We start from the raw sequence: 12815 nt of genomic DNA, 5'->3' as shown, positions 1-12815 counted from the left end.
CCAGCGTTGCCGACTCAGGCACCCATAAAATTGAATTTTGCTAAAAAACAAAACAAACAAACAAACAAAACCCACACGCTTTCTCTAGGCGAACGGAGAACGCTAATGGAGTAGATACAAGAAGTAAAGAAATATGGGGAGGGGAATGCCCGCACCTCGCTTGGGGAGGGTGGGGAGTTTAGTTTTAAGGCGAAGTTGAAGGCTAAGGAGGGAGGGAGGAGGACAGTGGGGAGGGAGGGTCTGATTCATCCCAATAAGATGGTTTGCTCTAATGTGGCTGTAGATTTGAATACAGGGATTGAGGAGTTACCTGCATCTCCCTCTGCTTCCTTTTTGGCACACTCAGGGGCAGGGGTGGATTTCGCCCGGTCACCGGCGCCTCCTATATTGACGACGCCTCATTCAGCCCCTCCGCGCTCCCGGCGTCCACCTAGCGAGCTTTACCGGCCTGCAGCTAACCAGCTCCGAATTTAAAAAAAAAAAAAAAAAAAAAAAAATTATATATCTATCTATATATCTAGACACAGGTAAAAAGGAGGTGGGGGAAATGACGATAGAACAACGGGAAAAAGCGGTAAAGAGGAGTAGAGTCTCGCTTGCCCGCTCTGATCCCCTCCATCCTAATTTTAACTGTAACCTGGACCTCAATGAACATAACAGCGGTGATAATAGTACCGCTAGTGTCAGGAGCTGATCAAGCTGCAAAATCTGGAGCAAAAGCTTGAGCCAATAAAGAGTCTCTTGCTGGACATTGACTTTAGGTATGCTCAGTTCTACGAGCCGTAGGGTCGGACGTGCGATGATCAAAGGCCTAGGCAGTTTTATTTGTTACCAAAAATACATAAACAACCAGACACTTGGATGGTCCCTTATGAGATTCCACCTGGGAGACCGATTGTTTCTGACTGCAGTAGCTCCACCTACAACATATCGCAATACACAGACCTCTTTTTGGGACCTCTCTCCAACTGGCACCCCAGTTATCTTAAGGACACTTATCACTTTTTGCAGACGATACGTCCCATGGTCGTGCCTGAACAAGCCTTTCTATTCACTATAGACATTGATAGTTTACATACTAATATCAATACACAGATGGGTCTAGCGGCAGTAAAAAAAACATCTTTCTGAGATACCCGGACGCTAAGCGCCCAGATACAGAGATTCTCCAACTGCTGAAACTCTGTCTTACCAATAACGATTTTCAATTTGACAATAATTATTACTTACAGGTTGAGGGCACGGCCATGGGGCAGAGATATGCACCGTCATATGCTACTATTTATATGAGCGAGTGGGAGAGGGAAGCGTTGGCCAAATGCGCACTGCAACCCATATTCTATCTCCGGGTTTTGGATGATATTATAGGCGCGTGGGCCCATGGAGAGGAGAGTTTTAAAGTGTTTGTGCAGGTCTTGAATACACACCATCATTCAAACATGAGACAAATCATTCACAAATTAATTTCCTAGACAGTGTTTTTTGAAACAGTGAATGGTCAGAAAAGAATGAGAACGAAGGTGTATTTCAAACCCACGGATACGCACGTACTCATGCATCGTACCAGTTACCACCCGCCTCATACATTTCGTGGCATAATTAAAATCCCAAATCCTCAGATTTCACCAGATTTATTGAAAAGAAACAGACTTGCATGAGGTGATAACAGTACTATTTAGGAGCCTGAGGAGGCGGGGTTACTTGCGCTCCTTTTTAAGGAGAGTACGCAGGGAGACATTAGCTTCTCTCCTCCCTTCTCCCACTCGCCTTTCCCAAACTAAAGGTATGAGTCGATCGAACGTGGGGACAGGGCAGCGGCTGTTTGAGACTGAGACCCGACCTCCTACAGAATTAGGGGCAGAGGATATGGTGGAAGAGAAGTTACTCCTCCCTTTTGTCTGTACCTTCCATCGGGATTACACCGTTTTTAAGTGGCATACAAGAGCATTTTAGAGTAATGCAACCGGGCTGGGAGGTACCCAGTCAGGCGCGGGTAATTAGAGCTCCCAGGAAGAATCCCAGTCTTGGGGACATTTTGGTGAGGGCGAAACTAGAAGGTAGGGTTAGAACACCTCCAGAAAAGTTGTTGTGCCATTTGGCACATAGATACATGGTGTCTAACCATGTATCTTGTTCATTTGTACGGATCACGTACGGACATCATGATTGCTGTACCGGACTTTATTTTTTTTTTGCAAGCCAGCCTGAAGAAGGTTCATTGTAACCGAAACGTCGCGTTTTGGCTTGCAAGTATATTTGACTTTTGTAATTTTGAGTTACGCTAAAATAAAGCACTCAGTTATCTACTCAGTCGCAGTTTGTCTCATCCATTAGAAGAGAACGGCTTGACGCTGCTTGTTTTGAATTTTAGCAGCAACGCAGCTAAACAAAGTTTAGAGGCATTGTTCCAATCATGTCCACATGGGAGACAGAGGACAACTGGACCGTGTTTCGCCGGAGAAGAGGCCGGAATGAGGATCGCTACTGGTCGGCCGATATGAGTAGACAAAGGACGGCCCGACACACCAGCTACCCCAGCCGCAACAGCCCGAGGACCTACGCGTCAGTTGTTAGAGGACGGGGACAAAACAATGATTATCGCCCTTTCCAAACACGGGACCGAAATTCGAGAAGGGAACGGCCGGCTGTGAATCACTTTGTGACCCGACACCGGGGAGGGAACTTTCAGCAGAGACCAACCCAAGATAATCGCTATTTAAAACCCACTCGTTCGGAGCGAGCTGGGCCGCCTGAAGATAGAATACAATCAGACGACCCAGATTTTTCTGCCAAGGTCCGTATAATTCACAGACTCATTAAAGCGATCCATCATCTTAAGAATGTATCAAATGACATTTATCCTCTGTCTTTGAATAAGTTACAAATAGAAATCCCTGATGAAGCCTTCTTGTTTTCTATTGATATTGACAGTCTGTACACAAACATTGACATCCAGGAAGGAATTAACTCAGACGAATTTTCCAAAAATATCTGGACAAAAAAAGAGACCGGACAAAGAATACAATTGTTAGAAATCAACCTTACAAGAAATGATTTCAAATTCAACGGGGATTTCTATTTACAGGTAAAGGGTACAGCCATGGGTAAAAAATTCGCTCCAGCTTACGCCAATATTTTCATGGCTGAATGGGAGTCTGAAGCCTTAAGCAAGTGTGTTAAAAAGCCACTATATTATTACAGGTTCCTGGATGACATTTGGGGAATATGGCATCACTCTGAGCAAGATTTTGAAGGGTTCCTGAATACCCTAAATGGCCATAATGCCTCAAAGCTTAAATCCACATTTCATAAAACCAAGATTGATTTTCTGGACACAACAACATTCAAGGGCCCAAATTTTCTAACTGACCACAGATTGGATGTAAAAGTGTTCTTTAAACCCACGGATACACATGCCCTACTGTTTAAAACCAGTTTTCACCCAAAACATACATTTGCTGGGCTTATTAAATCACAATTACTCCGTTTTCACAGAATCTGCACGCAGCAATGTGATTTTAAACAGGCCACCAGAATCCTATTTGCGGCACTCGCCACTAGAGGGTATAGTCACTCTTTCTTAAGAAAGTGCCTTAAATCATTTCTAATAACCAAACCAATTGATGTGTCCCCCCCATGCTCCCAGTATGGGTGACCTATTCCCCTGCGTCGTGCAAATTGGTTGGAACGATTAGGACCCATTTTCAAAATCTTCTTCAAAGAAACCAAATCTTGACTGACCACAGAATAATCGCAGCCTTTAGGAGGAACAGGAACCTGGGTGATTTTCTTATTAAGGCAAAGGTGCCACCGCTCTCTGAACCTAAGTCCAGAGACCAAGGAAAACAATTTTTTTCACCACCAGAAGTGGGTACAGAGTCTCTCTCTCCCTCTCTCTAATAAAAATAAGAAATATTGATATCAGATAGACTAGACAGTTTCCTCTGGCACTGATATTGTATGTACACTTTAGAGATTGTAAACAAATTGTGTTTTATAAAAACTAACAAAGAATTGTGTGGTTATGTTGATTACTAAACAAAAGCACAAAAGCACTCAGTGTCTTGTGGAGGCTAAATCCCCTCCACAATTTAATGCAGGAATCTGTCTGCCTTTCTTGTTTTAATATAGTGTTTTTAGTTAATTTATTAGAATTTATATTTTATTATATCTACCACTCTTCCCGTTAGCTCAGAAGCTGAATATTTTCACAATCATTTAATACAAGAACCAGTCAGTCATAAGGGATCGACTACAGTATATTCCAAAGAGGACCATCGAGGGAAGGAGAAGAGGAGCAGAGAAGTTGAACAGGAGTCTCAAAGAAGAAATCTGGATGATCCAGCGGCCCCTAGGACCGTGCAATAAAAACTTTAACGAAAGAGAACTAAATCAAACTGTGACAGGGAGAACATACTCTTTATCTCTGCCTGACCCCATCACACTCAATTAACTGATTTTAATTAGTAGGCCTTCTCTCCACATCATGTCATAGGCTTTTTCTATATCAAAAAAAAAAAAAAAAAAAAAAAAAAAAAAAAAAAAACTGCCACGACCCTCTTTATTTGTGCTTTCCTGACTTTGTGTTCCAAACACAACACCGGATCCCTTGAATTTCTCCCTCTTCTGAACCCACTTTGATTTATCATTTGCTCCATCATTTTACAGATACTCGATGTTAAAGCTATAGGTCTGTAATTTCCTTGGTTTGTCTCAACCTTCCCCTGTTGCCCACCACTGCCTCTTTCCACCTTCTGAAGTGTTCAAGTGAGCTCTGGTCTTAAATCCCTGTAGACATTGATTACACACAGGTGTTGCCAATCCGAGTAGACAACACGCCTTCTAGTGATGGGTCGTTCGCGAACGAAATGGCTCTTAGAGCCGGCTCTTTGACGTGAACGACGCGAGCCGGCTCCTTATCGCGAGCCGTCACGTGGGGTTTTGTTTTTTTTTCTTTCTCTCAGCCCCTCTCTCGCACTTTTTTTCCGCTTCACTCTGCACGCGAGCCTTGTGCTTTACGCTGGGCAGAGGGGGGAGGGGCGGTAGTTACACTCAGTAGCACAGGAACAGAGCCAGAGAGAGAGAAAGAGAGGCAGGGACAACAACATTAGAAAGGTATAGTAATCATCCACAACTATTTTCGGTTGCAGATGATAAAGGATTGAGAAAGTTTATTCATGCAGGTCCATATGACAGAGAATATGCATGTTCTTTTAGTTTTCATATTATAATTTATATTTAATTGTGTTGTGGTTTGCAGTGTTTTGTGTTCTTTTCACTTTAAATTTGTGAAAGGAAAAAGCTGAAAATGTAAATAGTTAAAACTTGAAATGTGAATAGTTGGTTTTTGTATTATATGATTTATTTATTACATTTTATGTGGAGTGAATAAATAAAAGTATATTTACGGTGGCCCCTAGAGACAAAGCACATACAAACTTCAAATCACGTACGAACTCTGAAGCATGTACAAACTCCAAAACACGTAAAAACACGTACAAACTCCAAAACACGTAAAAACTCCAAAACACGTAAAAATACGTACAAACTCCGAAGCACGTAAAAACTCAGAAGCATATAAAAGCTCAGAAGCACATAAAAACTCAAAACACGTACAAAAGACAACAGAAGTGCTCCAGGATGCTGGGCGCAGTGTTGAGCCTTTGTTATCTTGTGGCTACACAAGCCAGCAAGTACCAACGACCGGATTTGGTGTGTGGTAATAACAGGTAAATGAACTTTTTTTAAAATTATTTGAATATATATATGAGTGCCTGTGTATAAATACACAAACAATACACACATGCTTTCAATTGTGTGATTTAAGTGATCTAGTAGCTCTGCTTTGGAAGTTCAGTTCATGCTAGAAATGTGTTTTGGAGTTTATACGTGTTTTGTCTCTAGGGGCCACCGCATATATTTATATATAAACATATATAAATAAAACCACTTGTTTTTACGTTAGTAATTCCTTTTGTGCATAATTTTATATTATTGTTAATAATAAATTAATTAAAGCAACAAAACAACCTGAAGAGCCGGTTCGGAGCCGAAAGAGCCGGCTCTTTTTAGTGAGCCGAACCGAAAGAGCCGGATCTCTAAAAAGAGCCCGAAATCCCATCACTAACGCCTTCTTCCCAAGGTGGAAACACTGGTACAATGGAAAAAAACAGCACTCACCTGGAACATGACAGGGTTGTTGTGATTGGGTTTCTCTGTATTACTGTCTTTTTTTGCTGAAAAAAAAATTTTTTTGAACTGAACTGAATTTCCACAGCTAGACATGAGCGTGACACTGATAATATCCTTCTTAGAAGGGAGGCTTTCTATACAATCAGTTGAAGGTCTGTATTTGATTTGAAAGCTGTTAAATGAAATAATAAACTAAATTCACAGAAAAACAATAATACAGTTCTTTATGAAAACTAGTTTATTTGATCGAAAAAAACCAAACATAAACACTCAATCATAAAGAACCAGAGAATTTCTCATCGTAATATTGTTGAACCAAACCTTTAAAAAACAAAACAAAACAGTAGATTATTTCATCACATCATTTTAACTATGTGTAAAGTTCTCTGCAGCAACAAAACTTCTTGCTCTGACCTTCATTTATTTTAAAGGTGGTGTTGCATGCATTGTGAGTCCTTGGGTTACTGACAGTTACAGAACTGAGGACCTGCTGCATCTACATGAAAGTCACATGAGGCACTGGAGGAAAACTGTATAATAATATAATTTTTGTTTGTATAGTTCACTTTGCACTGCTCAGGATTAGAATCGTGTTTCCACTCTTTCCCAAATGCAGTCGCATTCTTGCAAAACGTCCCTTTCGGGCATTGTGGTCATGATGCTGAACCTGTTCCTGGAGATCTCCTGCAGCTCCTTGATCAGTCCCTCCACAGATGGACTGGGCCAAGTTTTGTTTTCGTCACTTATAAGAATGTATGTCTGTCTCTTGATCAGCTCCAGTCGCTCCAGGTGTCGCAGCTTGTTGAGGAACAGCAGATCTCTTGTTGGTTCCTCACGGTGGAAGCTACAGAAGACAAGACAGGAAAAAACGTCAGCTCTAGTTGCGTGTTGGCAACGATAGACCCATAATGGGAAATTGTTGACACGATTTTCTGTAGTGTTTCAGTTGTACTTAAGAAATCAAGACAGAGAAAAGCTTCATTTGCAGCAAAATGTAAATGACGACACTTTTTTCAAGTGAGATGATTTGATGCTGCAGGTCACACATAAACCATCAAATGGAACTTTTACTTTGTAATAGTAATATAAATAAAAATCTGCTGGGCATACCGTATCCTAAGAGTCTTGAGTTGAGGAAACAGTGTAGGAAGCCGTTTGCAGAGACTGTCAGCAAAGCGGTTCTTATCTATGTCCAGATGCTCAAGTCGCTGGAGTTGAGATGCAATGGAGCTCATCTGGCATGCGCATATGGATGTTCGCAGTGTCAGACTGGTCACCTGGGATGGAAGGTCTTCCGTATAAGAGGCAAGAAAATTCCCTCCTATAAGGAAAGAAACGACAGGACAGAAGTTACAGAAAACAGTTTTGGCCTGGAGCTTCACACAGCTTCACTTAAAAAACAAACAAACAAAAGGATGCATGCAAGACAACAGATTTTTGCTTACTACACACACTTACACACACAATACAAAGATTAAATGCATGTTTTGACTCACCAATGATTGAGAGTGATTCCAGCTGTTGCAGATGACTGAGCCAGGAATAGAGGTTGCACTGGAGACCATCCCAGGGGTACCTGTAGTGGACAGCAAGCGACTTGAGTGAAGTCAGACCCCTCAGCGCATCCTCCGACAGGATGATTTCTGTGTAATTGACTAACTCCAAAGAGATCAGTTCTGGGCCGCCGTACTCTCCTACAGGATAAAAGAGGTGGTTAGCTAAACATTTAGTCTCTGTCAGTTAAGTTTAGCATAGTCACACAATACTGCACAACAGGCTGTGTGCTCACAATACTAATCAGAATAATATGTATTTATGAATGTAATCAGAATAATAATTCCTAAGGAAATTATGTGGCTTAGACAGTTGGTCCAAGATAGTAACAGTAATAGACTAAACTAATTAAATAATACAATATATTACAAGAAATAGCACTAATATATACAAATCGCTCAATTATAAACATCAAGAATATTACAGAGGTGAAATATATATAATAATGCAGCATGTGTGCAGCTCAACTGACTTCAATATGATGGGTTTTGTTCCAATATTAAGGCATAATGTCAAGAAATCATTGTATTTTCTTGATGAAAAGCTCTTGTCAAAGGTGTAAAAAGTGACTGTATTGGTTCTGATGCTTGCAAGTGTAAAGTATAATCAGGAGACTGGCTTACCTGGGTTTTCTGGGTCCAGTGGGTAGAAGTAGTTGCTGGGCAGTGGCACTGGTGGCTCCCCTTTCATTCCCCAGGATAAGTGTTTGAGTTTCTTCAGGCTTAGCAGCAGGTTGTGGAAGATGCAGGAGGGCACTGGCCTCATCCTCTCAAGCCCTTCACTTTCCTGCTGGTGGAACAGCAAGTACTCCAGGTTGACCAAGTGTGACACGCTATTGATGAACGCCACAGTGTCGTCGCAGGACATCTGAATGTTGCAGACGCTGAGGTGAGTCAACCGCTCGACTAGTTGCTGACTCTGACACTGCACCACGAACGGCCCAACCCAGGTGGCGTTTCGTACCCCAAGACTCGTCAGGTTGGGGAATTCACACAGGTTGTCTAAGTATTTCATCTTGTAATATCGCCGTTCCCTCACACAGACAATGGTGTTGAGTGATGGGAGGGACTTGCTGAGGATTTTCCAATCTTTGGGTCGTAAATGTCGCACTGTGGCACGGCTGACCCCACGGCACTGCACGGTGTCCCAGAATCCAGATGTGTAGCGGGGAAAGTTGGAGAGTCCTGCTGTATAATCCTTCCACAGGGACGGGTGGTCGATGAGATCTCTGAAGTGTCTGCAGCAGAGGCGGGCTGTGTGCTTTTCCTCAGTGTTCAAGTAGCCGAACACCAAAACCCAAACTTCAGGTGGCAGATATGGTAGCTCCTGGACCTTCATGTTGACTGTTTGAGCCATTGCACTTCAATTCCTTACACAAATTCAACCAATGCAGAGGCAGCAGACCTACAATTAATAGTCCTTTGTCCCTGAGTAATCACACTGATTCGCTGAAATGTAGGAGCACCTGGAAAGGGAACAACAACAGTTTACAACTCAGGCTAAACAAAAAATGACCAAGACCTCACTTAAGCTCTTTTTTTATGTAAAAGGTGTTTATTTTTGCCCCAAACTATTCAGGCAAGCCTCACACCTCCATCAAGACTGTAATATGAAATAACTATCCCAACGTCCTTGTGGGTTGCCATGTGAATTTAAAGAAGCTTGTTGAGGTGAAATTTGCTTGTGCCTGTGAGTCACTGAAAACAAGGCCTCCTTGTATTCATCTCCAAACAAATAAATTAATCTCTGACTCAGTCTGGCTTCATGAAACGTGGATATAAAAAGTCATATTATTATTACAATCCTAGATTATTTTCACAAAGCATTTCATGCACACGTTAATTCCCTACAGCCAGCCAAAAAGAAACAAATGAAGGATAATCTGAGATGTGTTTTAACAGAAAAACCACTCTCACTCCCAAAATTACTTAAAACAGGTTAATAAAGATCTATCCATTAGTGATGGGATTTCCGGCTCTTTTTAGAGATCCGGCTCTTTCGGTTCGGCTCACTAAAAAGAGCCGGCTCTTTCGGCTCCGAACCGGCTCTTCAGGTTGTTTTGTTGCTTTAATTAATTTATTATTAACAATAATATAAAATTATGCACAAAAGGAATTACTAACGTAAAAACAAGTGGTTTTATTTATATATGTTTATATATAAATATATGCGGTGGCCCCTAGAGACAAAACACGTATAAACTCCAAAACACATTTCTAGCATGAACTGAACTTCCAAAGCAGAGCTACTAGATCACTTAAATCACACAATTGAAAGCATGTGTGTATTGTTTGTGTATTTATACACAGGCACTCATATATATATTCAAATAATTTTAAAAAAAGTTCATTTACCTGTTATTACCACACACCAAATCCGGTCGTTGGTACTTGCTGGCTTGTGTAGCCACAAGATAACAAAGGCTCAACACTGCGCCCAGCATCCTGGAGCACTTCTGTTCTCTTTTGTACGTGTTTTGAGTTTTTATGTGCTTCTGAGTTTTTATATGCTTCTGAGTTTTTACGTGCTTCGGAGTTTGTACGTGTTTTGGAGTTTGTACATGCTTCAGAGTTCGTACGTGATTTGAAGTTTGTATGTGCTTTGTCTCTAGGGGCCACCGTAAATATACTTTTATTTATTCACTCCACATAAAATGTAATAAATAAATCATATAATACAAAAATCAACTATTCACATTTCAAGTTTTAACTATTTACATTTTCTGCTTTTTCCTTTCACAAATTTAAAGTGAAAAGAACACAAAACACTGCAAACCACAACACAATTAAATATAAATTATAATATGAAAACTAAAAGAACATGCATATTCTCTGTCATATGGACCTGCATGAATAAACTTTCTCAATCCTTTATCATCTGCAACTGAAAATAGTTGTGGATGATTACTATACCTTTCTAATGTTGTTGTCCCTGCCTCTCTTTCTCTCCCTCTGGCTCTGTTCCTGTGCTACTGAGTGTAACTACCGCCCCTCCCCCCTCTGCCCAGCGTAAAGCACAAGGCTCGCGTGCAGAGTGAAGCGGAAAAAAAGTGCGAGAGAGAGGCTGAGAGAAAGAAAAAAAAAAACAAAAACCCACGTGACGGCTAGCCGGCTCGCGTCGTTCACGTCAAAGAGCCGGCTCTAAGAGCCATTTCGTTCGCGAACGACCCATCACTACTATCCATACTTTAAATGCTTAACTTGACGAAAACAGCATTGCAGTACATCTAACCAGCAGAGATGCTACAACAGGTAAACTTGAACTACACAGCAAATTATAGTTTGTGGCAGAGAATAATCCTTACCTTGCAGGAGTTTCTGAAAAGTGATGAAGAAGCTCTTCCAGCCTGCACACACACTGGGCCAAAGCAGAGTGACCATCCCTGGTCTGTGACCCTTAAAAAGCTTGCTGGTACTTAATTAACATATGACTTTGTCAATAAAATAATCCCTGTATATCCTCCTATTTGTCTGCTGTTGACATCAGTCAAGTGGAGTGTGTCAACGACTCCTTTTACACCTCAAAAACTCTCGATAGGTCAATCAAAGGTGCTTGAGCTCAGGTGGCAGAGCAGGTCAGCCACTAATCAGAAGGTCGGTTGTTCGATCCCAGGCTGCCTCCTGGCTGCATGCCAAATATCCTTGGGCAAGATACTAACCCCATGTTTTTGATACAGACCACTGGTGGTGGTCAGAGGGCCCGGTGGCGCCTGTGTCCAGCAGCCTCGCCTCTGTCAGTGCGCGTCAGGACAGCTGTGGCTACAATGTAGCTTGCTATCGCCAGTGTGTGAATGTGTGTGTGAATGGGTGAATGACTGAATGTAGTGTAAAGCGCTTTGGGGTCCTTAAGGACTAGAAAAGCGCTATACAAATGCAGGCCATTTACCATTTACTTGAGGCTGAAGCTCATCACTCCATTGTTGTGTTCCAGACTGCTTGATCACATCACTTACACCCACTAATTTCATGTCCCTTCTCTTTCTCATATGCATCTGAAAGCTCACCATGACATATTGCTGTTGCATGTGTTCATGCAGAATTCCTGTGTAAAACGTCTAAACTAGCACACTTAGAAAACAACACCAGTCACACTGCGCCACCCATTTTTGTCCCTTTTTCTTAGCTAAATGTAAATCAAAGTAAAGAATATTTTCAATGTTTCATTTAAAAGAGTTTATTTCAAGCTTGTAATAACTGAATGTTCTACAGCACCAAAGGTTTTGTAATCACATCAGAGTTACACAGATCTTATCTGCAGTCCATCACTGTATATCAGCTAACTCAGAGGCCAGCAAAAATCTGTTTTTAGCATGTTATTTTCAGCAGCCCAAAATCTGCATGGAGCCACATGTGACTACTCTGTAGTAGGTTATTTTTTTTATGCACTTTAACTTTATCCATGATCACTTACAAAAACAGTCCAATTAAAGTAAGAACTGATCTAATCTTTAGATGATGATTAATTTCTTCCAAATCCTTTTGGAGCAGCTAGAGCGGGGGTGTTCAACTCCAGTCCTCGAGAGCTACACACCTGAATCAAATGCTAGCTTGTTATCAAGCCTTTGCCAAACTTGATGGCACGCTGAAGCACATCTGATTCAGCTGTGTTGGAGTAGGGATGCGTCTAAAAGCTGCAGGACAGTAGCTCTCGGGGAATCTAGTTGAACATCCCCGCTCTAGCTGCTACAAATGGATTTGGAAGAAATTTATCATCATCATCTAAAGATTAGATCAGTTCTTACTTTGATTTGACTGTTTTTGATACAGTTAAAGTGCATAAACAAATAACCTACTACAGAGCTAGAGGATCGTTTCTACAGACTGAAGAATGGCAATAAAGATCTTCACGTTTCCTATCACAGTTAATACATGCATAAAATTTGTGCCAAATATTTTATGTAGAGTATGTCAGTAAATTTCAGCTGAGGGGACTCTGTGATCATTTTGTACCGGTCTGGAGGATTTTCATTCAACAGTGAATAAAAGTTCTAAATAGAAATACGATAACAAGCTTAATGCTCTCTAATTAATTTCCCCCATGAAACCATACAAAAGTATTACAAATAAGAT

At 41.3% G+C, this 12815-nt stretch overlaps 1 protein-coding gene across 1 annotated transcript; it reads right to left on the bottom strand.

Moving 5' to 3' along the window:
- Positions 1-6469: 6469 nt before the first annotated feature.
- LOC146699214 (uncharacterized) lies at positions 6470-9318 on the bottom strand. The gene is made up of 4 exons (XM_085472737.1): positions 8370-9318; positions 7689-7886; positions 7303-7513; positions 6470-7036 (listed from the first exon to the last, which is right to left on the bottom strand). Exons 1-4 carry the CDS (start codon positions 9100-9102, stop codon positions 6775-6777), a joined length of 1404 nt encoding a protein of 467 aa, XP_085328863.1. The 5' UTR covers positions 9103-9318; the 3' UTR covers positions 6470-6774.
- Between the last annotated feature and the right edge of the window lie 3497 nt (positions 9319-12815).

This window comes from Copadichromis virginalis, linkage group LG11 (assembly GCF_057382275.1).
Source record: "Copadichromis virginalis isolate Kocher_CV1m ecotype Utaka linkage group LG11, C_Virginalis_male_GT1.1, whole genome shotgun sequence".
Taxonomy (NCBI): Eukaryota; Metazoa; Chordata; class Actinopteri; order Cichliformes; family Cichlidae; genus Copadichromis; species Copadichromis virginalis.
This window is presented reverse-complemented; position numbering and strand designations above follow the sequence as displayed.

What these genes read in the sequence shown, in the direction of transcription:
- LOC146699214 (XM_085472737.1), bottom strand. Translation starts at nt 9,102, where the DNA reads ATGGCTCAAACAGTCAACATGAAGGTCCAGGAGCTACCATATCTGCCA. An exon ending in ACTGGACCCAGAAAACCCAG is followed by an intron (nt 7,887 to 8,369) that starts GTAAGCCAGTCT and finishes TTTATCCTGTAG; the next exon opens with GAGAGTACGGCGGCCCAGAA. An exon ending in CTCAAGACTCTTAGGATACG is followed by an intron (nt 7,037 to 7,302) that starts GTATGCCCAGCA and finishes TGTCTTCTGTAG; the next exon opens with CTTCCACCGTGAGGAACCAA.